General features: G+C 37.8%; 4 protein-coding genes and 5 pseudogenes across 6 annotated transcripts; 2 read left to right on the top strand and 7 right to left on the bottom strand.

The window, feature by feature from the left end:
- The first annotated feature begins 50 nt into the window (after positions 1-50).
- On the top strand, positions 51-2662 carry LOC18606409 (uncharacterized). Its single transcript, XM_088804732.1, has 3 exons — positions 51-348; positions 1185-1300; positions 1647-2662. The coding sequence occupies exons 1-3, from the start codon at positions 238-240 to the stop codon at positions 2152-2154; spliced, it is 735 nt and encodes a 244-aa protein (XP_088660858.1). The 5' UTR covers positions 51-237; the 3' UTR covers positions 2155-2662.
- A 453-nt stretch (positions 2663-3115) lies between these two features.
- On the bottom strand, positions 3116-5388 carry LOC18606408 (subtilisin-like protease 4; annotated as a pseudogene).
- Positions 5389-6381: 993 nt separating this feature from the next.
- On the bottom strand, positions 6382-8795 carry LOC108661217 (subtilisin-like protease). Its single transcript, XM_018117236.2, has one exon. The coding sequence runs from the start codon at positions 8793-8795 to the stop codon at positions 6531-6533; it is 2265 nt and encodes a 754-aa protein (XP_017972725.1). The 3' UTR covers positions 6382-6530.
- A 1532-nt stretch (positions 8796-10327) lies between these two features.
- On the bottom strand, positions 10328-12323 carry LOC18606407 (subtilisin-like protease 3 pseudogene; annotated as a pseudogene).
- Positions 12324-13188: 865 nt separating this feature from the next.
- On the bottom strand, positions 13189-15562 carry LOC18606406 (uncharacterized; annotated as a pseudogene).
- CCS (copper chaperone for SOD1) lies at positions 15491-18539 on the top strand. Its single transcript, XM_007039991.3, has 6 exons — positions 15491-15825; positions 15937-15960; positions 16117-16189; positions 16324-16458; positions 17074-17297; positions 18076-18539. The coding sequence occupies exons 1-6, from the start codon at positions 15592-15594 to the stop codon at positions 18337-18339; spliced, it is 954 nt and encodes a 317-aa protein (XP_007040053.3). The 5' UTR covers positions 15491-15591; the 3' UTR covers positions 18340-18539.
- Positions 18540-19248: 709 nt separating this feature from the next.
- Positions 19249-22065, bottom strand: NUDX14 (nudix hydrolase homolog 14). Of its 2 annotated transcripts, none has more exons than XM_007039990.3 (7): positions 21697-22065; positions 21487-21592; positions 21106-21183; positions 20824-20916; positions 20586-20678; positions 19959-20057; positions 19249-19703 (listed from the first exon to the last, which is right to left on the bottom strand). In XM_007039990.3, the coding sequence occupies exons 1-7, from the start codon at positions 21933-21935 to the stop codon at positions 19470-19472; spliced, it is 942 nt and encodes a 313-aa protein (XP_007040052.3). In that variant the 5' UTR covers positions 21936-22065; the 3' UTR covers positions 19249-19469. The 2 variants fall into 2 exon arrangements, with proteins under 2 accessions (XP_007040052.3, XP_088661159.1); XM_088805033.1 differs by having other exon boundaries at positions 19494-19703; positions 19893-20057.
- Positions 22066-22225: 160 nt separating this feature from the next.
- On the bottom strand, positions 22226-23829 carry LOC108661214 (geraniol 8-hydroxylase-like; annotated as a pseudogene). Its single transcript, XR_016025555.1, has 2 exons — positions 22937-23829; positions 22226-22850 (listed from the first exon to the last, which is right to left on the bottom strand). The product of XR_016025555.1 is annotated as a geraniol 8-hydroxylase-like (transcript).
- Positions 23830-25172: 1343 nt separating this feature from the next.
- Positions 25173-26149, bottom strand: LOC18606403 (geraniol 8-hydroxylase pseudogene; annotated as a pseudogene).
- Positions 26150-26486: the final 337 nt, after the last annotated feature.

Raw genomic sequence — 26486 nt, 5'->3', positions numbered from 1 at the left:
AAGAAATCTTTTTATTAAAGCTTTTGGTTAGAATTTTTTAAGTACTAATTCCACGATGGGACTTGACTTCCTATAATCCTAACCCGGAACGGATTTGACCTCCTTGTTTCGTATAGATTTTAGTACTCCTACGTTGTCTCTGTTGGCTGATTGAAAGACATTATAGTTTACAGAAACAGAAAAGAAAAAAAAACCCAGGTTTTTTCTTTTTCCAACAGATTGAATGCAAAGCAGCCAATGGGAGAAGAAAACAAGAAGATCAACAAAGAAGAGGTAATTGCAAAACTCAAGGACGATGGTGACTTCGACAAGCTCCGTCTCAAAATCATTCGCAAGCTCAAGGATAACGTATGTTAATTTTTATCGCTACTTTTTTTTTTTTCTTTTCCAAAGGTCGAAACTATCTTGTTAGTTTATGGGAATCAAGGTGAAAAATTTTAGAATGCTGAGCTTTTGAGTACCCTGGAAAACATGGGTGCGTGTTGTTTGTGATTGTTCGCTTGGTGGGTTTTGTCTTGATTTTGAGTTTTGGGTGTTTTGGAAATTTATATGATGATTATATATGGGTATAATTCGTTAATTTCAAATCAAATGCCATGGTTTTGGGTTGATGCATAACAATTCCCTGATATTGAATGGAAGGTTGACTGAAAATTCGTTTTTTTTTTTTTTAAATTTGTACTATTACATAAGCTGTTATGACTGTAAATCTTGATTTTAGTAGGTTCTACGTTGGTCCAAACAGCTTGTCATGTAAAAAGAGCTTAGAATGATTTATTATCTGTACTAAACATCGCAATGGCACTGTCAAAGTTGATTAAGTTGCTATGCTGCTGCTGCAGGTTGTTGGCAAATCTGATTCATTAATATGTTTCAATCAGCCTTTTCTTTTTAAAAACAGTGCTTTTTGGTTTTAAAGGATCTTGTGTGGTTGAGTTTTATTTGATTTTATAGCAAAAAGTTTGGCTGGTTAAATTTTTAAAAAAAAAATTTTGGGGGAAGGGGTATTTGAACGTGCTTCTTGAACAGGAGAATGCATGCGTCGACCACTGAACCAAATGTTCAGGTGTGCCTGGTTAAATGTTTTAAAAGCTTTATCAACTTGATCGATAGTGAGTGGTGCTGTTTCTTATTGCTTGCTATGTGCATTTATAAGTATTTATGAATAAGGCAACAAATTGCAGGATGAGTTACGCAACAACATCATTGCAGCTGTGAAGCAATCAGCAGCACTTAACCGTCCAGGTGCCGAAAATATGAAACCAAGACAACTATCAGATGCCATACACGAGGAGGTTGGGTAAGTGGAAATATGAAATCATTAATGATTTTCTTAGCGGAAAGCATGTGTATTCCCGGATAAAATGTTTGCATTTTTCTTAATGGTACATTTGGTATGAGAAATTGGTTGCTAAAATCTTTGGTCTCGGGAATAAGATATGGATATCATGACAAATTGTGAGTACTTCGGGAGGAAAATATCAACTCAGAAAGAGTAGGTTAACTTTGTTCTCTATTCAAAACTATGTTCGAATGTTCACTTCATCTTCAAATTTAATTCACCAACTTTTTATAAGTTCTTCTGTTTTCTTTTATTCTTTAATACTGATGTTGATTTGATAATTCTAATGTTTTATAACCATTAGGAACAAAGTAATGGGCCAAATTTCTGATAGTCTGTGGGAAGTAATCAGATCAGAAGGTGGCATGAGAAGTGAAATTACAGAAACAGTACAATCTGTGTACAATAAATTAGTTAATCCTCGAGGGAAAGAAGAGGGCGAATCATCTATTCATGATAAGATGCCTGTTAAAAAGGAAGCTGAAAATAATGGTTTCATTAAGGGCTCAGCTGGTCGAGTTGATGATACATTATCTGATGGTGATCCAAAAGAACCACCAGGTTTCTCTCTGTCCAATATTCATCACAGCAACCACCATCAGCAGCAGAATGAGGCAGAGCAGCAGCTTCCTAGGCCTTATGAAAATGGACCTATCGAAAACTGGAAGGAAGAGCCTGGCCACCCACAGAATGGGCAGGAACAGGATGATGTTGATGTTGGTGTGCCACCTGGCTTTTCTGAAGATATTGACCAGAAGCAGTCATGTGATGTTAGTGATGAGGACCCGGATGTGCCTCCTGGATTTGGTTGATGAGAATCAACTTGCAAGTCATTTTTCACTACCATCATGCAGCTGTAAATGTGGTAGAGACTATACGGTGAATGAGTCAGTAATGAACTACAGAGACGGTATACCTTTTTTCTGCTCTAAAAGGCTCTTCTTTTCGTGGTAGTGAGGGAGGGAACTGTATCTGCTATGTTTGACAACCAGATGCTATATTCTTATCTTGATTTGATCTTGAATAACTTATCATAGCATTCTTGAGAATCTGCAAGGGATTTACTAATATTATAAGAGGGTTTTTATAAACGTAACCATGCTTATTGTCAGTTGTTTCACTACTGCCTAGCTCCAGTTGCTGGTAGTTTCCATTGTATCTAATCACCGATTTTGCACTTTTTGAAAATTCATGGGGCAGGAATTTGAAAAGTGAAGCCATCTGCACTTCCTTTTTAGTATGACTGTCTAAAACTCTGTCCACGCTTGTGATGCTTACAAGTAGTGCAATGCAGTTCTTATCATTTATCTTTTTGAGAAATTTACCTTAATTTAAGCACCAAACAAGCTTATTTTCAATATTACTATTTTATATATGCATTTTGTATGGACTTCTTTGGCAGATGGAATTACTTTATTCTATATGGTTTTATTAGACTACTTTTCATTTTTGTTCATTTTGGTCTTCTATTGGACATTATTATTATTATTATTATTTTTCCTGAACCTCATCATCAAGTGTTGTTATATTTAAATGAAACCAACAAAGGTATTTAATGTCTATGCCCGGTATACTTTCCCGCATGCTTCTTCCCCCTTCCATTGGGTTGAGTTTGAATTTTCCGGTCATAAGTTTGAAACAATTTGCAATGTTAGTCTAGAAAACATAGATAAAATATGATATTAGAAGTCTGCAATAGCATTCAGTAATAGTTTTTGATTTCTATGACAATTCATTTGATTGCTTTCTCTTATGTCTTTGTGCACTTGGTTCTTACTCAAAGCTTACTGCAATTGGACTCCTAACAAAGTATTTAGTAGAGACCCATTTGATATACCCTTGAGTGAATTCACCTATTTTATAAGCTGATTCAACTCAAGTAAATGTTATTGAGTAAGTTGCCTTCTGATTTAGCTCCGAGAAGTATAGTGTGCTGGGCTTCACAATCACATCAACCCCTTTTGGAGCTATAACCAAAACTTCATAAGATGATATTCCTCACCGACATTTGTCACAGTCCTTGTGTATGTCTGAGATGGTCCTAGTTTGATGGAAAATGAAGGGTAGTTCAGCTATCCTTCTGGTATACTGGGCTTTTCTGAGCACTTGACTGATCTATGTGCGAGTATCTCAACTTCCTCATCTTTGTAGCCTAAACCACAGAGATGTGGAATATAGTCATCAGGTCATCAGGTTGGATATCATATATTAATCCTGGGTTATCTGCCCTAGATGGATTAATGTGGCCAGCGCCAATAGCAAAGACATCAGCAGGTTGTAGTGTGTCATCAACAGTGGGTTTGCCTCCAATATTGAATAGGTTGGTAGAAGTCATCATAGCAGATTTAGTGGCAGCTGGTGACCAGGCAGGATGAGAGCTCTTGAGCAGGGCTGCAATGCCACTGAGATGAGGCCATGACATTGATGTGCCTGATATTAAATTGAAAGTAGATGTTGAATTAGTATTATTGCTAAGAGAGAATGGCCATGCCACTAGAATGTTCACACCAGGGCCAATAATGTCTGGTTTCAGTATTCCTGGGCTTGCCAAGCTGGGGCCTCTTGATGAAAAGGAAGCAGCAGAAGGAGATGATGGTTCTCCTATGATAGTTCCTCTAAATAAGATTGTCGCTTTAGGTGATGCTGTTGAATTTATGTAAGCTTTGATCTTCAGCCCAGCGGCATAGTTTACATTGGTTGCTGGAAGAACATGAACATCAGCTGAAGTACTGAAGCCATCAGCTTGTTCATTTATGAGAATCATAGCAGCAGCACCACCAGTATTTTTTACTTCCTGTCCTTTAGCAATTCTTGCTATTCCACCTCCTCGTTCACATAGAACCACCTTGCCTTTGACATCTATACCTTTCAATGATACCTCACCACAGAGTGCAGACTCTGGTTACCATTCATGCCGGCATAAACAAGTGGTAACAGCATGGAAGAAAAGTCATTGGGTTGGAAAACGGATTCTCCATCAAATTCTTCTCCATTTCCAAGCTTTGCTGTGGCTACAATTTTTCGATCAATGGTGCTTACTCCAACTGTGAGAAGCCATGGAGCTTCATTGGATAATGTGGTGTTGGAAGGGCCAGAATTTCCAGCTGGACAACCAACAAATGTTCCATTCTTCATTGCTGCAAATGCACCTATAGCTATGTTGTCCTGGAAGAATGGAACTGCATCTACTCCAAGAGAGAGTGAGAGCACATCGACATCATCCTCAATAGCAGCATCAAGTGCAGCTAGTATGTTGCTATCTCCACAGTCTTCTCCAAAGCATACTTTATAAATTGCTAGGTGAGCAAGCGTGGCCATCCCTACAGCAGTACCTTTGGCATTTCCCAGCACATCAGCATAGTTTACAAACTGACCTGCAGCCGTGATAGCTGTGTGTGAGTTCCATGTCCATCTTCATCAATAGGTGGTTCAACCCCCATTCCCTTGGTCATTTTTCCATCAATATTGAAGGACCTTGCACCAATTAGTTTGTTATTACAGGCTGTAAAATCACATCTTGCTTTCCATTTTGGTGGGGGAGGTGGCATTCCTTCATCACTGAATGAAGGATGGCTAGGCAAAACTCCTGTGTCCAGCACACCAATTATCACTCCTTTTCCAAAGTTTGATTGTTTCCAAATTCCCAGTTCCTGCTGCAGCCCCAAGAAGTTGGGTGTGTGTGTTGTCTGTGTACGTAGCATCCTTTGAGGACGTGCAGAGATAAACCCCTTTTTCATTCTCATGGCTTGTACTTCCTCCTCTGTCAATCTTGCTGCAAAACCACTGATGCCATTTTTGTATGAATAAAACATATGTGGTCGCATGTCTGAGCTTGCAGTACTAAATGGCAGAAAAGATTTGTGCCAGCTCTCTACATCTCAATTTTCTGGACCAAGAACTCCTACTTCTGGCTGCTCAACATGGACAATGTAAGTCTGCAATTTTTTCTTTTCAGTTTCAACTGCAGATGAAAATTCACTTCCCTGAACGATCAGAGGATGGAAGTTGAGCAAGAGAGTGAGACAGAGGAAGTGAGTGATATCCATCTTTGATGGGGAATGGCTCCTCTGCAGTAAGTTGGAGGACTGTTATTTAGTTTGTTGTGTTTCCACCACTTGTTACTGCCTATATATACAAGTGAGAGGGAGAAAGATGGCCAGTTTCTTTCTGTGAGTCTCATTGTAGGTTATGATCCTCTGTTGGATTATTGTACTTAGCCCATCCATTTGTTTTCGTTCAGTAATACCTTCTCTCATTTTAAATGGCAACAAAGATGCAGTTTGTGAGTGATTATTTAGGGTATGATGAAGCATACTTGTCACTGTATGCTTGTCCTTCTACAATTTTTAATTGACTTTCCACTAGTACAACTGAGTCCTCGCATAGACTTCCTTTGTTTTATTTTTGAGCCTGCTGCTGATAATATTCCTGAATATAGTTGTGAACTAATGTGGCATGGCAATCCTAGATGTATGATTCGAGCTTCTTTCCTGCATCGCCTACCACATTTAGAATCTGTATAGTAACTAACATACCTTCATATGAGCAGATTCTGAGCAAAACTACAATAGTCTCAGACAATCCATTGTGTTTTGATTTGGTCATAGGTTGAATAATTCAGCACTTTATTGATATTTAATCACGAGTTTTTCTGCAAGCATAAGTATCATTAGTATCTATTGGGTTTTTTGCTAGATCAAATTACAGTCTTTCTTCTTTGTTTTAACCCTTTAAGAAGCCAGATTGGAGCCGTAGGCAATGGTTTTGCTTCTCTTTTTCTGGTACGTATCTTTTGGTTCTAAAAATGTCTTGTTGTCTAGATATGTAACCTCACCCTTTTATAGTTTCTTCTTGATCAATTCAGACAGCAACCCACCCAAAACTTAAGTACCCACCAGCATGTAGTGTACTTAGCCTAAGAACTTAAAAAGGCAGCAGTGCTTCAGACTTCTGGGTTTATCGTGTAAATAGGAGTTCGTAAAATCTATAATGAATAAACTTCGATTAAAAAAGAAATATAAAAAAAAAACAGATGATTTTCAAATAAACAGCTTTTGTTTCACTTGGCATTTATTGAAGAAAAACGCCTTAAACAGATAAGACAATAGCAGGACCAGGAATAACAAGCTATGCATGGGATTAACTCTGTGATTCCTTTGCTATAAGCAAGGGCAGCTCAACTTATTCCTTATGCAAATATGGCGACAATTGGGGTTGTAACATTATGCTGAGCAGAAATCCACGTGAGAAGTCCTTGGGAAAATTGCAAGCTGACGTCCTTTTGTCTGCTAAATGTCACTGAGTAAGTTGCCTTCTGGTTCACCGCCGAAAAAGCAATGTGATCCGGTTGTACACTAATGTCTACTCCTGTTGGCGCAACAACTTCATAGGTGTAGGATGAGCTTGCTGGGCCAACGTTTGTTACAGTTCTCGTGTATGTCTGAGAACCAGATTCTGGCAATATTATAGAAAACGAAGGATAGTTTAGCTCTGCTTCAGCTATTATTGATTCACTGGAGCATTCCACCGTTCTTTGCACAATAGTTCCTACCTCTTCGTCAGTGTAATTCAAGCCACATAAATAAGCGATATAATCATCTGGTTGGATATCATAGATTAGGCCAGGATCGTTTGCTTTTGATGGGTTAACATGGCCTGCACCAGTAGCAAAGATATCAGCAGGAGCTTTTGTTTGGTCAACAATGGGCTTCCCTCCAAGGTTTACCAAAGTAGCTGTAGTCATGATAGCAGATTTTATAGCAGCTGGAGACCAGTCAGGATGTGAGCTTTTGAGCAAAGCAGCTATCCCACTGAGATGAGGGCAAGACATGGAAGTGCCAGAAATCATGTTGAATGTTGACTTTGTATTTGTTTTGTTTTCCACAGAAACTGGCCATGCAGCTAGAATGCTCACACCAGGGCCAATAATATCTGGTTTCAAGATCCCAAAGCTTTGCCTATTGGGGCCTCTTGAGGAGAAAGAAGTGACTTCAGGAGCAGATGGATTTCCTATCACTGTACCTTTGAACAAGATTGTAGCTGTTGGTTCTGATGTTGAGTTAATATACTCTTGAATCTTCAAACCAGCCAAGAAACTCACATGGGTTGCCGGAAGTACGTGAGGATCAGCTATTGTACTGAAGCCATTAAGCTTGTCATTCATGAGGATCATGGCAGCTCCACCATTGTCCTTCACTTCTTGGCCTTTGTCAATTCTTCCGATATCCCCACCTCTTTCACACAATACCACTTTTCCTTTGACATCAACATCTCTCAATGATCTAGGGGCACAAAATGCGGATGATGCCTTACCATTTGCCCCTGCATAGACAAGAGGCAGTAATGTTGAAGGGAAATCTTTAGGCTGAAAAAGGGATTCACCATCAATTGTCAACCCATTTCCTAGCTTCGCTGTTGCTGCTATGCTCCTATCAATGGTGCTTGCTCCGACTGTAAAAATCCACGGGGCCTCATTCGATAAAGTACCATAGAGAGGACCCTCATTTCCAGCTGAACAGCTCACAAATATACCCTTTTGAATAGCTGTAAATGCACCCACTGCAATTGAGTCTTCAAAGAAGGGAACTGAACCACCGCCTAATGAAAGTGAGAGGACGTCCACTCCATCCTCAACAGCAGCATCCATTGCAGCCAATATTGCACTTTCTGAGCAGCCCTCTCCACATACTTTGTACATTGCCAAGTGAGCTAAAGGTGCCATGCCTACAGCTGTGCCATTGGCATTGCCAAACACATTGGCACCCTTCACATAATTTCCACCGGCCGTGCTAGCTGTGTGAGTTCCGTGACCTTCCTCATCAGTTGGTGGCCCTGCCACATCTTCTGCAAAATTTCTTGCACCAATCAGCTTGTTATTGCATCCTGTAGCGAATTCACATTTCCCCTTCCATTTCGCTGGTGGTGGAGGCATTCCTTCATCACTGAATGAAGGATGACCTGGGGTTATTCCAGTGTCTAAAAGCCCAATTATGACTCCCTTGCCATAATTTGATTGGTTCCAAACTCCAGAATTTTGGTGCAACCCCAAAAAGTTAGGACTGTGTGTTGTATGTAGAGAATATACTTTTTCAGGACGAGCAGATATGATCCCTTCCTTTCTTTTCATTGCTTCTGCTTCCTCTGCTGTTAATTTTGCAGCAAATCCTGTTATCACATTTCGATAGGAATAAACTATCCGTCTGTGCTGGCTGGAGCTGGTGAACGAGAGGAATGATTGATACCAACCATCTAAGTCTACTACTTGTGTAAAGACTCCCTCAGGTTTCTTAAGGTGAACAATGTAAGTTGATAAGCTGCTTTTCTCATGTTCTTTGCTCTTGGGCAAATCTTCCACTTCCTGAGCAACTGCTAGAAGAATATTAAACATGAAAACAAGAGAAACTAGAAAAATGGCTTCCATTTTTGGCAGCGGTTGAGTACTTTTGCTCTTCATATTGGTTAAAGGAATGGAGAATTAATCCTAATGTTTAGATTACTACTACTCCCTTCACAGATATCCATATATAGATGGTACAGGACAGATAAAGGGAATGTTGGTATAAGTGTTGGCTGTCGTCTTTACTACAGATGACAATTATCATTGGGGCTACAAGAATAGGCTTGTTAGGACTAGTTTGTCAGATTGTCGATTGGGAACATCAACCAGAACTTGAGGTACATATTTTTTGGATTGGAACTTGGTATTGCCCGCTGCTCTATGCAGTTGAAAACAAAGTAGCGATGTGCCTTATGCATAACAGATTTATTTGACTTTGGGAACTTCTCCAGCAAACCCAACTGGTATTTACTTCTTGTTTACTTAATTTTTTATTTTGTAAATAGACTCACATTTATACTTGTTTAGTAATTTCTTGCTAAGTCTCTTCCATTAAGAACCGGCATTTAGCATAAATTTGTTGGGAATGAATGCTTAGATGTAAGATGTTGACTTGCAACAAGGAGCATGATGACAGTTAGTAAGGTGATTGGTTACATTTACCAGGATCTTTGTCCGTATACTATCACAAATATTAAATTAGGTTCTGACTTCTGAGATACAAACTACAATTATGAAAATTTTTCTAAATGTTTGTGGGCATAAGATATGCTGTGAACAGGCAAAGGAAGCTTTATTGCAGAACCTAGGAAAAATGAGGATAATCACAGAAAAAATTGAGAGTTCTCTTGATTGTTTTTTTATTGGATAAGTAAGAGTATTCTTTATTATATTTTCACATTTCTTTGAGTATCCTGCTCTAAGATAGCAATTAATAGAATATCAGTTGTGTTGTTCACCCATACAGATTTTTTCACCTATTTCATAAATAGCTTCATCAATATGAACCTTAGCATCTTCGTAGTAATTTTGCTAGAATAATTTTTCTTACTTCAGCTTTGCCCATGATATCTGGACTTCAGCTAGGGGCAAACCCCTTGCATTCCTTGAGCTCATTTTGTTTTCTAGCAGCTTGTACCAAGGATAATCACAATTTCTTGCATTTTTTTTTTCCATTTCATGAGCATAATCTTTGAATTCAATTAATGATGCAGCAGTAGCATAGTTGAACCAATAGCTTCCATGTAAGAACCACAATTCTTGGTAACTAATTCGTACACCTAAGACTATACTTGATTATTGCAAGTCCTGAACAGAAGTTAATATCCTCCAGAAAGGAAGCACCAACTTCTCGAATTTGTAGAAACAAGGTTTTTTTTTTTGGTCACTTTAAGTCCCTTCTGATTTGGAAATTCTGAAGTTAGTTCCTGCTTAAGCCAAGGAAATTTCTTTTGTTTGCCACAGTTATTTCTTTATTATTTTTTAAAGAAAATTAGGTACTCTATAGGAATGAGAGAATTTATTTGAACTGACTACAGTATTAGAAAGTACATTAGCCTAAGAGAAGGCAACTCTGCACTGCATTCCATACTTGCTTTGAATAATTAGATTCCCAACGCAATGCTGATCAGAATGAGAGTACTTAGTGCTTATTCATATATAACAACAATTGGAGACCTAACAGAATGCAGAGCAGAATTCCAATAGAGATAACCTTGAACAAAGAGTGCAGAAGTTTTCCAAGCTTAGCCTAAATGTCACTGAGAATGTTGCTTTTTGCTTCACCTCAGTGAACTCAATTATGTTGGTCGTTACACTAATGTCTACCCCTGGTGGTGCAGCAATGTTTATAGTGTGAGAGGAATTAGCAGGGCCAACGTTTGTCACTGTCCAAGTGTATGTGCGGTTGGTAGACCCTAATACAATCGAAAATGAAGGATAATTTAGCTCTGCTTCAGCAATATTGGTATCATTTGAGCATCTCACTGATTTCTGCACTATGACTCTAACCTGATCATCTGTGTAACCTAAGCTACATAGATAAGGAATGTAATCATCAGGTTGCATGTCATAAACAAGTCCTGGATCGTTTGCCTTTGACGGGTTAACATGGCCTGCACCAATCGCAAATACGTTGGACGGAGACCATGTTTCATCTAGAATTGGCAGACCATCTAGCGTCACTATATCAGCGGTAGTTATGATTGCAGATTTCATGGCAGGAGCTGACTAGTCAGAATGTAAATTTTTTAGCAGAGCAGTGATATCGCTAAGATGAGGGCATGATATTTAAGTGCCTGAAATAACATTAAAATTTGAAACTGTGTTTGTCTTGTTCTCAACAGAAACTGGCCACGCAGCTAGGATGCTCACACCCGGCCCAATAATGTCTGGTTACAAGATTCCAGGGCTAGCCGAACTAGGGCCTCTTGAGGATAAAGAAGTAACTTGAGGATTATCTTTCAAACCAGAAAAAGTTCCTTCAAACAAGATAGTGGCAGTTGGTTTTGCTGTCGAATTGATGTAGTTTAGGATGTTCATTCCTGCCGTGTAACTCACATGTGTTGCAGGAAGTACGTGAGGATCAGCTAGTGTACTAAATTTATTGAGGTCATCATTCATGAGAATCATGGCAGCACCTCCAGCATCCTTCACTTCTTGCCCTTTGCCGATTCTTGGTATCTCACCAATCTCGCAATACTATCCTCCCCTTGACATCAATATCTCTCAATGATCCTGGGGCACATAATCTTGATGATGCATTACCATTGGCACCTGCGTAAACAATTGGCAGCAAAGTTTAAGGAAAATCTTTAGGCTGGAATAGAGATTCTCCAAAGAGCAGATAACCGTTTCCTAGCTTTACTGCAGCTATTATCTTTCTATCCAATGGTGCTTGCTACCACAGTGAGAATCCAAGGAGCTTCATTTGATAGGGTACTATTAGATGGGCCTCCATTCCCTGCTGAGCAGCTTACAAAATAGCCCCAAATGCACCCACTGCAATCACATCTTCATAGAAAGGTGTAGAAGCACCACCAATGGAGATTGAAATCACATCAACACCGTCCTCTACAGCAGCATCCATTGCCGGCAGTACGTCACTATCAACACACACATCACCACAAACTTTGTATATGGCTAAGTGAGCTCAAGGTGCCATGCCAACTGCGGTTACATTGACTTTACCAAACACACTGGCACCTTGCACAAAATTTCCAGCAGTTGTGCTAGCCGTGTGAGTGCTGTGCCCATCCTGATCTAATGGGGCCTGACCTTGCTCATCATTTCGGAAATTTCTTGCACCAATTAACTTGTTATTACATTCCACCAACTCACATCTACCTTTCCATTTTTCTGGAGGAGGCACTCCTTCATCACTAAAGGAAGGGTGACTAGGGGTTATTCCCGTGTCTTGAACTCCAATAATCACTCCTTTCCGGAAATTTGATTGCTTCCAAAATCCCATATTTTGATGCAGCCCTAAGAAATCAGTACTATGAGTTGTGTGCAAAGGCAGTACTCTTTGAGGATGGACTTTTATTACTCCTTTTCCATGGCTTTTGCTTCCTCTGCGGCCAGTTTCGCAGCAAAACCAGTTACCACATTCTGATGGGAATACACAATGTGTTCTTGATGGTCCATGGTTGACCTGGTAACTGATAAATATGTCTGGTGCCAGTTACAAACGTCCTCTGACTACTTCAATATTTTGCCTTTTGGTTTCTGGACATAAACTATGTAAGTCTTTAGGTTGATCTCCTCTTTCAACGTGGCCTCACTTAACTGTATGCTAACTATCCCCTCACTGCTTGCATGAGAGAAAGAAAGCATGGAGATCAGGCTAAATAGAAAAATAGTTAAAAGAGTTGGCAAAATTTTGCAGCTGCACCTCTTGTTCTCCATAGTGGCTAGAAAGTGCTAATTGCTCTGAGTTATTGTAAACTGTATATCCATGCACATAGTCACAGTATCACATTTTCAGACAGAAAGACGGGGACAGACAGAGATTACAGTGTTTTGTATATGTAGGATTTTGGCCTCTCTAGGATTGAAGGCTCGATTGGAACTTGACAAATATGCTTTTGTTGGGACTGAAGATGGCAAAGTTTTACCATGTAGAGGGTTGGCCTTGGACTTGGAAATTCCGCTGGTGGCTGGCCAATGCAGTTGAGAGCTACTTGGCGATAGACCTTATGGAATACTAAGTATTGATGACAAAATAATCCAATTCCATTGGCACAAGCAAAAAAGAAACAATCAAAAGATCACATCCCATCTGGCAAGGAATAGAACAGACCTGCTACATACACTGCATCCTTACATAATCCAGATGGCCGACAAAAGACAACAAAAGAAATCCACCAGACTAAGGCATATAATTTTGAAGCTTATACCTATATTGCTTTCCAGGGATTCACTTCAAAATTACAGCATACAGAGCTGATATCCCAGAAGAAGAAACAAAATAACCCCTGTACAGATTTTTTCACAGTTTAACACCCAACTATCATGAGAAGAAATACTTTGAGATGAGATTGTCATAACCATATCCATTGAGCTTGTCAATAGCTCTCTGAGCATCCTCCGTGTTTACAAAGTTGACAAAACCAAATCCTCTACTTGTGCCTGTCTTATTATCCATAGCAACATAGACGCGAGTCACAGGACCAAATATGTAGAAAAGCTCAAGCAAGTCAGGCTCCCGGGTATCCTCAGATAAATTCGTCATTCCTAGGTCTCATGTCAGATCCACCGGTTCATATGCACCTGCTCTCATGCTTGGCGGGACTTAGGCGCCGTTTCCAGCTCCAGAAGAGCCATAGAAAGGTCTCGGATGCCGCAGGTTAATCAACAAAGGTTTCAACAGGAGCAGCAAGATCCTGTAAGGACATTTTGGAAGTCCAGTGATCACCTTTCTTACCACATGTCCTGCACACCATGAGAACAACACCTCCTTTGCTAAGCTGAGCCAAGCTGTCCCCTGCAACCTTTATTTCGTTCGGTTTGGTACCAGGTCGTTTAAGAAGGATCTCTTCAGTGGAAACTAAAGTGAGCCTACTCCCAACATTTTTATGCACCGTGTTACGGTTTTCACGTGTACGTCAAATTTATATTATTGAAATAATATTTTAAAAGGGTAGGGTCACAAAATTTCACATTGAGAAAAAACTTCAAGCAAAAAGTAAGAGTGAATGTCATTATCTTAAAGATAAAAGTTATAAATCTCATATTGGCTATGTACTAGAGTGATACTATACATATAAGGATTTATATCAGCTTTAACGTGTGAGATATCTTTTGTGAGATAAAATTATGAGGCTAGTGAGTTATAGCAAAAAATACATTACAAGGGTTAGTGTGGACTATAACAATTGATATCAAAGCAGATTCTGAGTATTAACAATGTGCCATTGAGGGCAATGGACCCTTGTTGAAAAGAAAAAAAATGTCACGGTCCTCACGTGAACGTAAATCTTAAATCATTAAAATAATACTCCTAGTAAGTAAAGCCACAAAGTTCCATATCGAAGAAAAACTCTCAATCGGGAGTAAATGTGAATGTCATGTTCTTAGAAAGGGAAGCCATGAATTTCACATTAGTTATGTACTAGAGTGATACTGAGCGTTATGATTTACACTAACCCTTGTAAGATATTGTTCACTTTGGTCTACTAGCTTTACGATTTTACTCTACAAAAGGTGCCTCCCCGTTGGGAGTTTCTCTTCGATGTAGGATTTTGTGGCTTTACTCCGCTGGGAGCATTATTTCAACAATGTGAGATTCACGTCCACGTAAGGACCGTGACATCCACCCCATTCAACAAGAATCCATTATTCTCAGTGACACATTATTAATACTCAGAGTTGAAGTGGATTCACTATCCTCAGTGGCACATTGCTACCATGACATCCACCCTATTCAACAAAGGTCTATTATCGTCCGTGGCACATTACTAGTATTCAGAGTTGAAGTGGATCCACTCTCTTTAGTGGCACATTGCTAGTCTACATTAACCCCAGTGAGGTATTATCCGCTTTGACTTACTAACCTTACGATTTTATCCCACAAAAAACGTATCATAAGTTAAAGGTGATGTGAACCTTTATATGCTTAGTATTACTTTAGTACATAGCTAATATAAGATTCATAACTCTCCTCTTTAGGACCATGGCATCCATTCTTAGTCTCCACTAAGAGTTTCTCTTCGATGTAAGATTTTGTAGCTTTATCCGCTTAAAGTATTATCTTAACGATGTGAGATTCACATTCACGCGAAAATCGTAATACTGAACATATAAAGATTCATATCACTTTTAACTTGTGATACGTTTTTTGTAAAATAAAATCGTAAAACTAACGAACCAAAACGAACAATACCTTATGACGAGAGTTGGTGTGAACTGTAACACATCTCATCACTAAACTTATCCCATTTCTTTCTCTCCAAATCTCATTTATTCAACCGAGCGTTTGACCAGCTTTCAAACTCAAGTGCCTGCACAATCCTACATCGAGGTATTGGAAAGTTATAAATAATTTAAAAAATATAATATAAAAAACATTAATAAAGGATAATATATTTAAAAATAGTAGTAGTATTTATTCGATGTATTTAAAAATAATAGTAGCAATAATTATACAAACATGATAACCTAATAACATCATATTTGAATTTTCATTATCATATTTTATATTTACATGAACATATAAATATTATCTCCCATAAAATTTAGAAATTTCGCATAATACGCCAAATAAAATAAGTAAAAATAGATCTTTCACAATTTCATTTTAAAAGAAAATATTTTTCCCGAAAAAACAGTTTGAGGCATCTAGAAAGCGAGCAAAGTCGCGACCAACCGCGTCTTCACCGAACCATCTCAGTAAAACAATACCCAAACAAAAAGAATGGCATTTTTGAGGTCGCTAACCACAGCAACTGCCATAGCTGCTGCCTCTGCTCTGCCTACAGCTTTTGCTTTTTCTTCTTCTTCTTCTTTCAAATCTTCTAATTTCTCAAATACCCAAAGTCTATCTTTCCTCTCTTCGCCAACAAATCGCTTAAGCCTTACAAGAACCTTCGCCAGTTCTCCTACTGCTCTTCACATGGACTCACCCACATCTGATTACAACCCATCTCAGGTTTGTTATCAAAGTTCCAATTTTGAGCATTGCCCATTTCCGTTCACATCAAATCTTGCTCTTCTTTACTATCGTTAATAAAGTCTGACTCTTTCTATCTCGAATTTGCAGGATGGTTCCTTGCCTGACCTCCTTGTAAGTTAATCATCTTGATTATTCTAATTCAGTTATCAAAGCTTATTCTAGTTGTAAATTAAGATTTTTTTCTTCAACATGATTGGATAGTTATTGTTGATTAATCCTTTAAATTTTATTGAGATGTTGAAAAGTTTGTCTGGATTGTGGTATCAGACGGAGTACATGGTGGATATGAAGTGTGAAGGTTGTGCTAATGCGGTCAAGAATAAGTTACAAACAGTTAATGGTAAGGCAATAGCAATTATTTTGTGCATGACCAATCTTTAATGGCTTTGAATGGATATATCTTGCAATTTTTATTTCATGTTAATTTCTGCTTTAATTTCGTAATTATGGTATGTTTTGTATTTATATGCAAAGGAGTCAAGAGTGTGGAAGTGGACTTGAGCAATCAAGTGGTGAGAATACTTGGTTCCTCGACTGTGAAAACCATGACTGAGGCATTGGAGCAGACTGGTCGAAAAGCTAGATTAATAGGCCAAGGAGTGCTAGAAGGTTTGTCAATCTAACTTTTAATTGTGTTGGGTATATTAAGTGCTAAACTATATAATTTTATGCTTGCCTCATTTATCCATGCTGATAATAGACAGAATGAAAAGTCTTATTTGTTCTTAGTATTTCATGACTTAGATAGCATCCAACGTTTTACATCATTCCAAAAGAAGGAAAGAATAGATATGCTGATTATGATACCTGTTTTGGGTCATTATTATGACTTTGCCAATAATGCCAACCAGTGCTAAAAAATTTGTGATTGAATAAAATTTATGCTCGCTTTAGCTAGTTAATGAAAGTACTTGAAATTTCTGAAATGTTTTGTTAATTGCTACTAGTATTGATATGGTTTACTTAAATGTTTCCATTTCCTATGTAAATTAACCAAGGCTGCTAGCTATCTCTTCCTTGGCAATCAGTTCACTGGGAGCTTCGAATGAATAAATAAGGAAACATGCAATACCCACTTCCTAGAACCTTAAAGCTTTAAAAGTAGTCTTTATGAAGCACATTTTTGGGCATGCGATTCATAGGATGGAGTAGATTATACCGCTCATGTCAGCAAACGACAACTACAATTTTCTTAAACTATTACCCTTGCCCTTCCTTTTGCAGACTTTTTAGTTTCTGCTGCTGTTGCTGAGTTCAAAGGTCCAGAAATTTTTGGTGTAGTTAGATTGGCTCAAGTGAGTATGGAATTGGCTAGGATTGAAGCCAATTTTAGTGGTTTGTCACCTGGAAAACACGGTTGGTCTATTAATGAATTCGGTGATCTGACAAGAGGTGCAGCAAGTACAGGGAAAGTGTTTAATCCTTCAAATGAAGGAACTGATAAAGAGGTTTTTTTTCCAACTTCTGCCATCACTGTATTTCATATTTCTCTCTTTTTTTTTTTTTTTCATAAATCATCAATGGACCTCACATACACTGCCTTTTCCTGTCATTTTAATTATTTCTGTGTGTGTGTCGTTGTAATTTCATTTTAGTAATCATCAAAGTGCAAGTATCAAGACTCTAAGTACCACTTACCTGTTAAAGATGGTGCTTACTGTTTGATGGACCTGTCAATGCTATCTAAAGGGTACAACTAAAAAGGAAGGGCATTGTGCTGGCTTAACGTGATTTTCAAATGGTTTGTTGCAAATTTATGTTGTAATAAATTTTTTAATTTCCCTAATGAATGAAATTATGTTAAAAAAATCCTCCCAAAATATTCTTTTAATCTGTCCTGCCAGCACTCTTTATTGATTAATCGGAATGTATATGAACTCAAATTGTCCAAGATGATTCCATGCTGTAATATAGTTGTTGATACTCATATGTAATCATGTGTACATGGACAGCTTGATTAGATCCCTTTCAAACTCGTTTTTTAACCTTGAAAGATTTTTCCATTATATTTGGCATATGATCTCTTTTATGGACTACATATTTGTTTAATTTTAAGCCATCATCTTGTTATCTATTCTTTCACACAATCATGACGGCATGTTTCATTCTTTAACCTTGTCTTTGCTTTATGGGTAGTTTTTGTATTTATCTCCTTCTTCCAATGAAATCATTATACATGCCTTTGATTAAAAAAAAAAAAAAAAACCTTGTCTTTGCTTTATACAGCCACTTGGCGACCTGGGAACTCTTGATGTGGATAAGAATGGTGAGGCCTTTTACACCGGTGTCAAACAGCAGCTCAGAGTTGCTGATCTCATTGGGCGGTCAATAGCGGTATATGAGACTGAAGATAAATCAGATCAAGGTCGGACAGCTGCAGTGATTGCCCGAAGTGCTGGGGTTGGCGAAAACTACAAGAAGATATGTGCATGTGATGGCACCACCATCTGGGAAGCAAGTGACAAAGATTTTGTCACTAGTAAGGTCTGAGGATTTTTTCAAAGTCAGTGTATTTACTTGTAGGTACCTGTATCCTTGGTATAAGGATTCTTGTTTACATAATCTCTTGTTGTCTTTATGAGCTCTAGGCATGATCTCAGAAGCGATGATGAAATTCCACCCAATAAAACGTGTCAGCTCTATGCTTCAATTACAATGGAAAAAGTTGCTCAAACCTTATAACTAGAAAATGTGGCAGTGATGTTTTGGTTGTTGAGGAAATGAACCGGATTGTTTTAAGTTAAAATGTTAGTATTAGCTGCAACCAATGACAAATCTAGCACTAACGCAAAATTATAGTGACTCACAAAGGTTCCAGGAAAATGATAGGAGTACGATTTTTCATGCAGGTCATAGAAGATGATTATAAACAATCTACGGTAACCAACAGTGTCTCCTTGACTATGAATTAAATATATTATTGGATATAATCAGGTGTACAAGGATTTTCCCTTCGTCCCCCACAAAACGAATTTCCTCGGGCTTCAGTTTCATATCCTCGTCATTTAGGGGAAAAAGACATACAAAAACAAGCTAAAACTCTCACAAAGGTGTCGAGGACACAACTTTCCAACAAATGGAGCCCCCAATGCCCGTTACTCAGGCATTAACCAACACTCCTAAGTGGGATGAAAATAAAATCTGATGCTGGAATGAGGATTCCAAGGATATTAGCAGGCAAGCACTTGATACACTACTCATAAAAGGCCGAACAATGGGTAAAAGGGTGAAAACACAGAAGGATTCGAAAAACCTGAATTGCTTTTAAGGTTGTCTACCTGTGTGGCTTAAGGGTCATGTAATAGTGGCTTAATAAGCATGCAAATATCCATCTTATTCTACTGCAAGGATAAAATACTTCAACACACAGTCGCCATCACCATACACAATAACTGAAAATAGGCACCAATTATTGTAAAATTTATTTTCCAGTGAGAGAAGTAAATTCGTCTACCTGTGAAACCAAACCTATGCTGCATCAGACAGTTTTACACGTCTTAATACAGGCTATAAGAAATAACTTGATTTCTAAGACAACTGTTGGCCATGGTTCCATGACCTCAAAATGACTGATCAAACCATACAACAAAAAGGAGCCAACAATGACAGATATTCGCAGGTTAGGATTTATGAGGTAATAATCCTTCTTTTTTGGCCATTTCATAGATAGCAATTGCCATCAGAGTCTTTGCATCAGGTGTCATGCGCCAGAGTTTCTCATAAGGAACGACACAAACCTTGATAAGCTCACCATGTTCAAGAAGACCTGTTTCTTTTCCTTGCAGCTGTGTAATAATGTTTTTATCAACACGCCCTCTGTACAGAAAAAGGCCAATTTCTTCATCACACCCTCCCTATCATGGAAAGACAAGAAATAATTATCTTACTACTAAGTTGAATCAAGTCACAACATGAAATGTGCCCAAAAAATGACATAGTATTCTCAAGAAAAAATATCGGAACCTTTGAGGCTCTGGAAATGTAATGCAAAAATTCTAAGCAAATAGTACCACATCATAAATTCACAAGATAATGAAAATTACTTGTAGTTAATAATCCTGTTACAAAGTCATTCTTGTTGGACTTTTAACATGGTAGATGCCACATACCGGAGAAGGAAAAACTTTGAATCCAGTAGATGGCTCAAGGAAGGCTGTGAGGTCAACCATGTCTTCGAGGTTCAATTGAATACCAATCTCCTCCTCAACCTGTCAGTTTCAACTCATTAAAAAATCATTTGAATAACAAAAGTGGTGTAAAAAAAAGTCTACCCTAGGGAATTTTAAACAAAAAAATATATCCTGTAAAAAATTGTATGTTGTCTCAACAGAATGGCAGATGTTGAACATCAGCATATCCATAAAAATAATATAGGCCGGAACATAATCTATAAGAACAACCCATAAAGGAGGAAAATGGTCTCACAACAGAGACCCAGATATGGAAGAGTAATGCGTTAAGAGGAAAAGGAAAAAGAGAAGGCTGGAAAAGTATGTTCCTCCAGTGCTCTACAATATGACCCTTGACCTAATAATGGCATATTTTTAAGAACCATCACCCAAAGTGGATTGTTTGATGAACTTCATGTTTGGTAAAATCACTAACATAGAGATGCCCAGAGAAAACTAGAGAAAAATTGCTGATATACAGATGTAAACAAATGTATAATACATGTTTGTGTCTATGCACATCCTGCCACAAGAGAGAGAGAGAGAGAGAGAGAGAGAGAGAGATACCTCACGAACTGCAGTGCCAACAAAATCACCCTTATCATCATCTAACATTCCAGCAGGCAGTTCCAGAACAAGCCTCCCTGTGGGGACCCTAGCCTTAGAGAAGCATTAAGATTCATTAAGTTTGGATGTAATAGAAATAGTAAAGTACTTAAGTGGTAGGTACTGAACTCAATCTAGGCTCAATTGTATCATAATTGACAAACTACTAAGAAAAAATTCAATGGAAACATCACCCTACCTGTTGAGTGAGAACAGCATAAGTCTCACCGTCTGACTCCAAAAGAATTAACACAGCTACAGCAGGTCCTCGTGCAAATACTATACCTGGAACCTAAGAATGTTTTAGTTTATAACGAAACAGAGCAATAGCATGAATGAAATATGTAGACTGCTCAAATAGTTGTAATATATACTCCCAAAAAAATCCCATAATGAATTTCAACATTCAATCAATTACATAAAGAATCATACTCTGATATGAATCAGTACTGAAAAGCTATGCATGAAGATGATCAAATACCTTCTTTCCAGTTCCTTTATCAATAATATCTGCTTTAAATTTGAGAAAGCCAATGCGCTTCCCAAACATATCAACTCCCTGTTATCAAAGCAAGCCATTAAGCAGCAGTAACAAAAGCGAAGAAAAGGAAGTCCTTTTGGCTACATTTATCATTTCTTTTACACAATACACATGAAAAGGCAAAAAGTTTATACTTTAGAGCCCAAATGCTTAGCAAGTTCAAATTTTGCACAAAATCCACCAGACATGGTCTCTTATAATCAATATAAGCAACAATTCTTCCAAAATTCTCAATACAACAACGATAGAACCAAGAAAAGTAAAAAATACTCAAAAAAACAAATTCAAAAGACCCAAGCTGGATAATTAAAGGAAAGAAACCTGAATAAGAACTTGAGTTAAAGTCATGTCCCCATTAGCCAAAATCCCACTTTCACTCTCCAGATTCTTTAACCATTGTTTAAATAAAGATGACTCAATAGCACTCCTGTAAGGTCATATTTATGATTAATAAAAAACAGAAACGGTAGCTATAAATTCAAAAAAAAAATTCAAAGACTTAAACTGAGAAAAGAAAAAAGGGCAATTCACCTGAACCCGGAATCGGATAGGCCAGGAGCGGCAACAATTTGGACGGGTTGGCCGAGTTGACTCTGCAAGGAGATGGAGTGAGTCAGGGGAGTTGATGACGTGGCCGACATTCTGGAGCAGAAGGGCCTCTTTGATCTTGTGCAACGGTCAAGAAGGAAAGTGAGAGAGTAGGAAACGACAAGTCGTTTCGGGAGAGTGAGCGCAGACATGGGCAAGAGAGATTGGGGAAGATGAGCCATGTTTTTTCGCAATCTATGTTGGATGTCTCCCCACGTGCGAGGTCCATCTAGGCTTCTACACTATTACGTGGGTAAAAATACCAAAAGAAAAAAAATTCTCTTTTTGAGTAATGTTTTTTCTTTCAAAATAAGCCTAACCGAATAGCTATAGTTCGGAGAATCCATTGTCGAAAAAAAGCGATTGTCAAAAGAGAGGCCATATATAGTTCTAGATGATATCATGGTTCTAACTTGACTGATGAAAGCTGTTACTCAAAATTATTGAAACAGATGGTATATATAGATAATTAAAATAACAAACACAATATCGTTAAATTGAAATTGGGATAGCTCTTAACGGTTGAGCTTTATATACAACAAGACCAAACTTATCCTCCATGTCTAATGTCTCGGGTGTAACTCCATCTTCAAGTTTCCAATCAAATGAATGAATAAGTGCACCCAACATTAGGTGCACCATTCTTATCGCCAATGGCAATCCAGGGCAACTTCGTCGTCCTGCACCGAACGGAATGAATCCAAAATCCCTACCTCTGACGTCACTTCTGACCCTAGAAACCTCTTTGGGAGAAATAAGTCAGGCTCCTCCCAGATGGTAGGATCTCTACCTATAGCCCATGCATTGACCAGCATTTGTGCACCCTTTGGAACAATAAAGTTATGGATTTCAACATCTTCTCCAGCTTTTCGAGGGAGTAACAGAGGAACTGGTGGATGCAACCTCAAAGTTTGTTTCACAATTGCTTGAAAATAAGGTAAACAAGCAACGTCAGATTCCTCCACCAGAGTCCTTTCGTCAATACTTTGCTTAAGTTCTCGTTGAACTTCTAGCAATGCTTTTGGATTATGAAGTAGCTCCGCCATTGCCCATTCCAATGTACTGGCAGTTGTCTCAGTTCCCGCTGTAAACAAATCCTGTTTCACAATTGAAAAATGAAGTTAATAATTTAACTATAATAAAAAGTAAAATGAATGGAATGAAAATGAGATAAAGTTGCAACCAGAAGCAAATGTTCGATGAGATCTCTATCAAGCTCTGCGCTGTTATCTTCTTTAAAATTGAGAAGATTATCAAGGAAATCATTGGTCGATATATAACCATTCCTTGTTCTTAGCTGCAACCGCTTATCGATTATTCTATCAAAAAGATCCATCAACTTCCCAAAATGAATCGTCATGCCACGCCTTATACCCTACAGGTCAAGATTTCCAAAAAGACTAGGAAAATAATCACCAAGGTTGGGTTTTCCTAACTCTTCCTTGATACACTGCACAAGCTCTCTAAACTCTAGAGCAGTATCAGAAGTCGAATCAGCCAAATCGATAGAAAAAACAGTATTGGACATCAAATTAAGCGTAGTTTTAAAAGCAGCTTGACCAATATCTATTGCTCCGCCAATGCGACTGCTATCGTGAACCTCAGCAAGGAGTTCTTGTACTTTCCTGTGTCGCAAGTATTGATTCGCGTCAACTTTCTGACTAGCGAAAATATGCAAGTTACAGATTTTCCGAAGGTTTCTCCATGTGGTTGAAACGGGCATCCAGGGCATTCCAGCTTCGTGGTGTTGAAGGGCTCGGACGGCATCAGGAATGGTTCGGTTACAGAAGGCCAGGTCATGCTTTTGGAGGATCTCTTTGGCCAAGGTTGCTGAGGAAAAAACCACAGTAGTTGTTTGGCCGAGTTTCAAAGTCATTATGGGGCCATGAGTCTTGGCAAGCTTAGTAAGGGATTTATGGGGATTGTTCCCAAGCTGGAAGAGGTTCCCGAAGTCGGAATTGGGGCTGGACCTGGGGGACGCTTGTCAGTCCTTCCCTTTCTTCTTGTGATTAAAAGGAAAGCTTGAGCCAAGACCAACAAGAACAGAAAGCACAGTAACCAGCTCAAGGAATCCATCTTGCCTGTTCTTATCAGTTTGAACTCTTTTCTTTTATAAGCTCTTTTTGAGTCTTGAATCTCTGGAGACTGGTATGTATTTCAATGACAAGACAGGTTCCCGCCAAACTACTATCTGAAAGGAAGAAAAAATTTCAAGAAGATGCCACATGTATGACTTTGTTTCTTTGATCAGCCACCTATTTTGAATGTATATTATTCTGAGTTGAAAATTATATTCTTTTTTTTGAGGATATTGAGTTGAAACTTGACTAACTGCTCATTTTTTACTACTCTTACTCTCTAAGTAAACTGCTACTAGCACTAGCAAATTACACAGATATGCGACATTTACCACAGCCTGGGATTCTTGAAGTTATTCTTGGGCCTTTTACTAAGCAGCCCCAACAAAAAACTGCTCATAATTCATGAGTTGCTAACTTTCAAATTAATCTCTCTATAAGCCAGGCAGCCCAAGTGAAATCTGCTTGGGCTTAAGACTGGATTTTTTAGCCCGGCTAAGTGTAGTTATTTCAATATGTGTTATTTTCAAAAATAAATTTAAACATGTTAAATAAAAATACATTAATAAAATATTAAAAGATCAAGCGCAGTGGATCCACGTAAGTTCTTTTTCACTTTTAGATCTAAATCATGTCCGGCTCTAAATTTTTCCAATTAATTCTTAATAGCACAGAATGGGTAAAGAGATTTCAGGTCCGGCTCTAAATTTACCAGGTTTTGCCTGGATTCAATCGTGTCACAGTTTTAATTTGATCAACGAAAGGAACATTAGTATAATGACTTTTTTAAATATAATTAATTTAAATTGAGTAATAATGTAAATGATAATATTCATACAAAGAAAATGACATAATACTTTAAAAAAAATTTCAATTATATAAAAAAATAAATAAATTTTAATTGTTTTATTGTATTCAATCAGTTTTTATATTTTTATTATCAACTATATAAACTTTTATAATTAATTATTAATTTAATTAAAATACTATTTATTATTCTGACACTTAATACTGATGTGGTATAATGACATATTATAAATGATTAAAACGTGATATATTAATATATCATAATTGATAATTATGTGACATGTTAATGTGGTGTGGTGACATGATCATGCGATATTTTTACTTTATACATCAACATTATGTTAGTGTCATAATTAGTTAATCATTAATTATAAAAATTTATATGATTCAAAATAAAAATATAAAGATTTAATTGAACATAATAAAATAATAATAATTTATTTAAAATTTTTTAAATAGTTTAGAGATTTTTTTTAATATTATGTCAAAAAAATCAAATAGGCATTAACATTAATTTTTGAGATTAACACCACCTTAAAACAGAATTAAGTTTCTTTATTTATCATCAGTACACGGATTACAATAACAAACACATTAACACAAAATTATCAAAGTGAAATTGCGATAGCTTTTAATGGTTGGGCTTTGTGTAGAACTAGACCATACTTATCCTCCATGTTTAAGCTTTCAGGTGTAACTCCGTCTTCAAGTTCCCAATCAAATGAATGTAGAAGTCTACCCAACATTAAGTGCAGCATTTTCAAGGCCAATGGCAAGCCAGGACAAATTCGTCGCCCACCACCGAATGGAATGAGTCCAAAGTCCCTACCTCTAACATCCATTTCTGATCCTATGAACCTCTCTGGAAGAAACAAGTCAGGCTCCTCCCAGAAGTTGGGATCTCTGCTTACAGCCCATGTGTTTACCAATAGTTGTGCACCCTTTGGAAGGATGAAGTTATGAATTTCATAATCTGCTTCAGTTTTTCGGGGAAGTAACAAAGGAACAGGCGGATGCAACCTCAAGGTTTCCTTGACAAATGCCTGCAAGTAAGGTAAGCAAGCAATGCCAGATTCCTCCACTGAGTTCCCTGCGCCAATAATTTGCTTAAGTTCCCTTTGTGCTTCTTGTAAAACTTTTGGGTTATGAGGTAATTCCGCCATTACCCATTCGAATGTACTTGAGGTTGTCTCAGTTCCCGCTGTAAACAAATCCTGTTTCACAATTCTTAACAAGTTAAGAACCTAACTTCAATAATGAGTAAAAAATATTAAGAGATTAATGGAAGGAGGCAAAGTTGCAACCAGAAGCAAATGTTTGATAAGATTTCTATCAAGCTCTTCGTTCTTATCTTCACTAATGTTGAGAAGAGTATCCAAGAAATCATTAGTTGATATATAATCATTCGTCTTTCTCAACTGCAACCGCTTATCGATCACCCTATCAAAAAGATTCATCAACTTCCCAAAATGAACTGTCATCCGACGCCTCATACCCTGCAAGTCTAAGCTTTGGATTTATGTGAACGATTAATTGCCTTTTGGATGTTTCTGGCATGTTTTTCTGTCCTGAGTTTTTCTTTTTCTTTTCTACTGTTATATGTACGTCTGGCCGTGAGTTCATCCCTCCTTTCTCTCGACTTGTGCTCGGATGTATGTTGGATACGCCTCTTTCTACAGGATTTTTTTTGTTTCTCTTTTGCCCAGCTGGCCATAGAGCAGGACTGGTAATGTTTATTGGGAGTAAAGTGGCATCCGTTTTGTTGACCACTACTCCCCTTCTTTTTGACCCATTTTTATCTCATCTTTAATGAATATATATATTTCACTATTTACACTTTTAAAGTTC

This window comes from Theobroma cacao, chromosome 3 (assembly GCF_053813885.1).
Source record: "Theobroma cacao isolate CCN51 chromosome 3, ASM5381388v1, whole genome shotgun sequence".
Taxonomy (NCBI): domain Eukaryota; kingdom Viridiplantae; phylum Streptophyta; class Magnoliopsida; order Malvales; family Malvaceae; genus Theobroma; species Theobroma cacao.
Note: the sequence above shows the minus strand (reverse complement) of the source record. Positions and strands in the feature narration are given on the sequence as shown.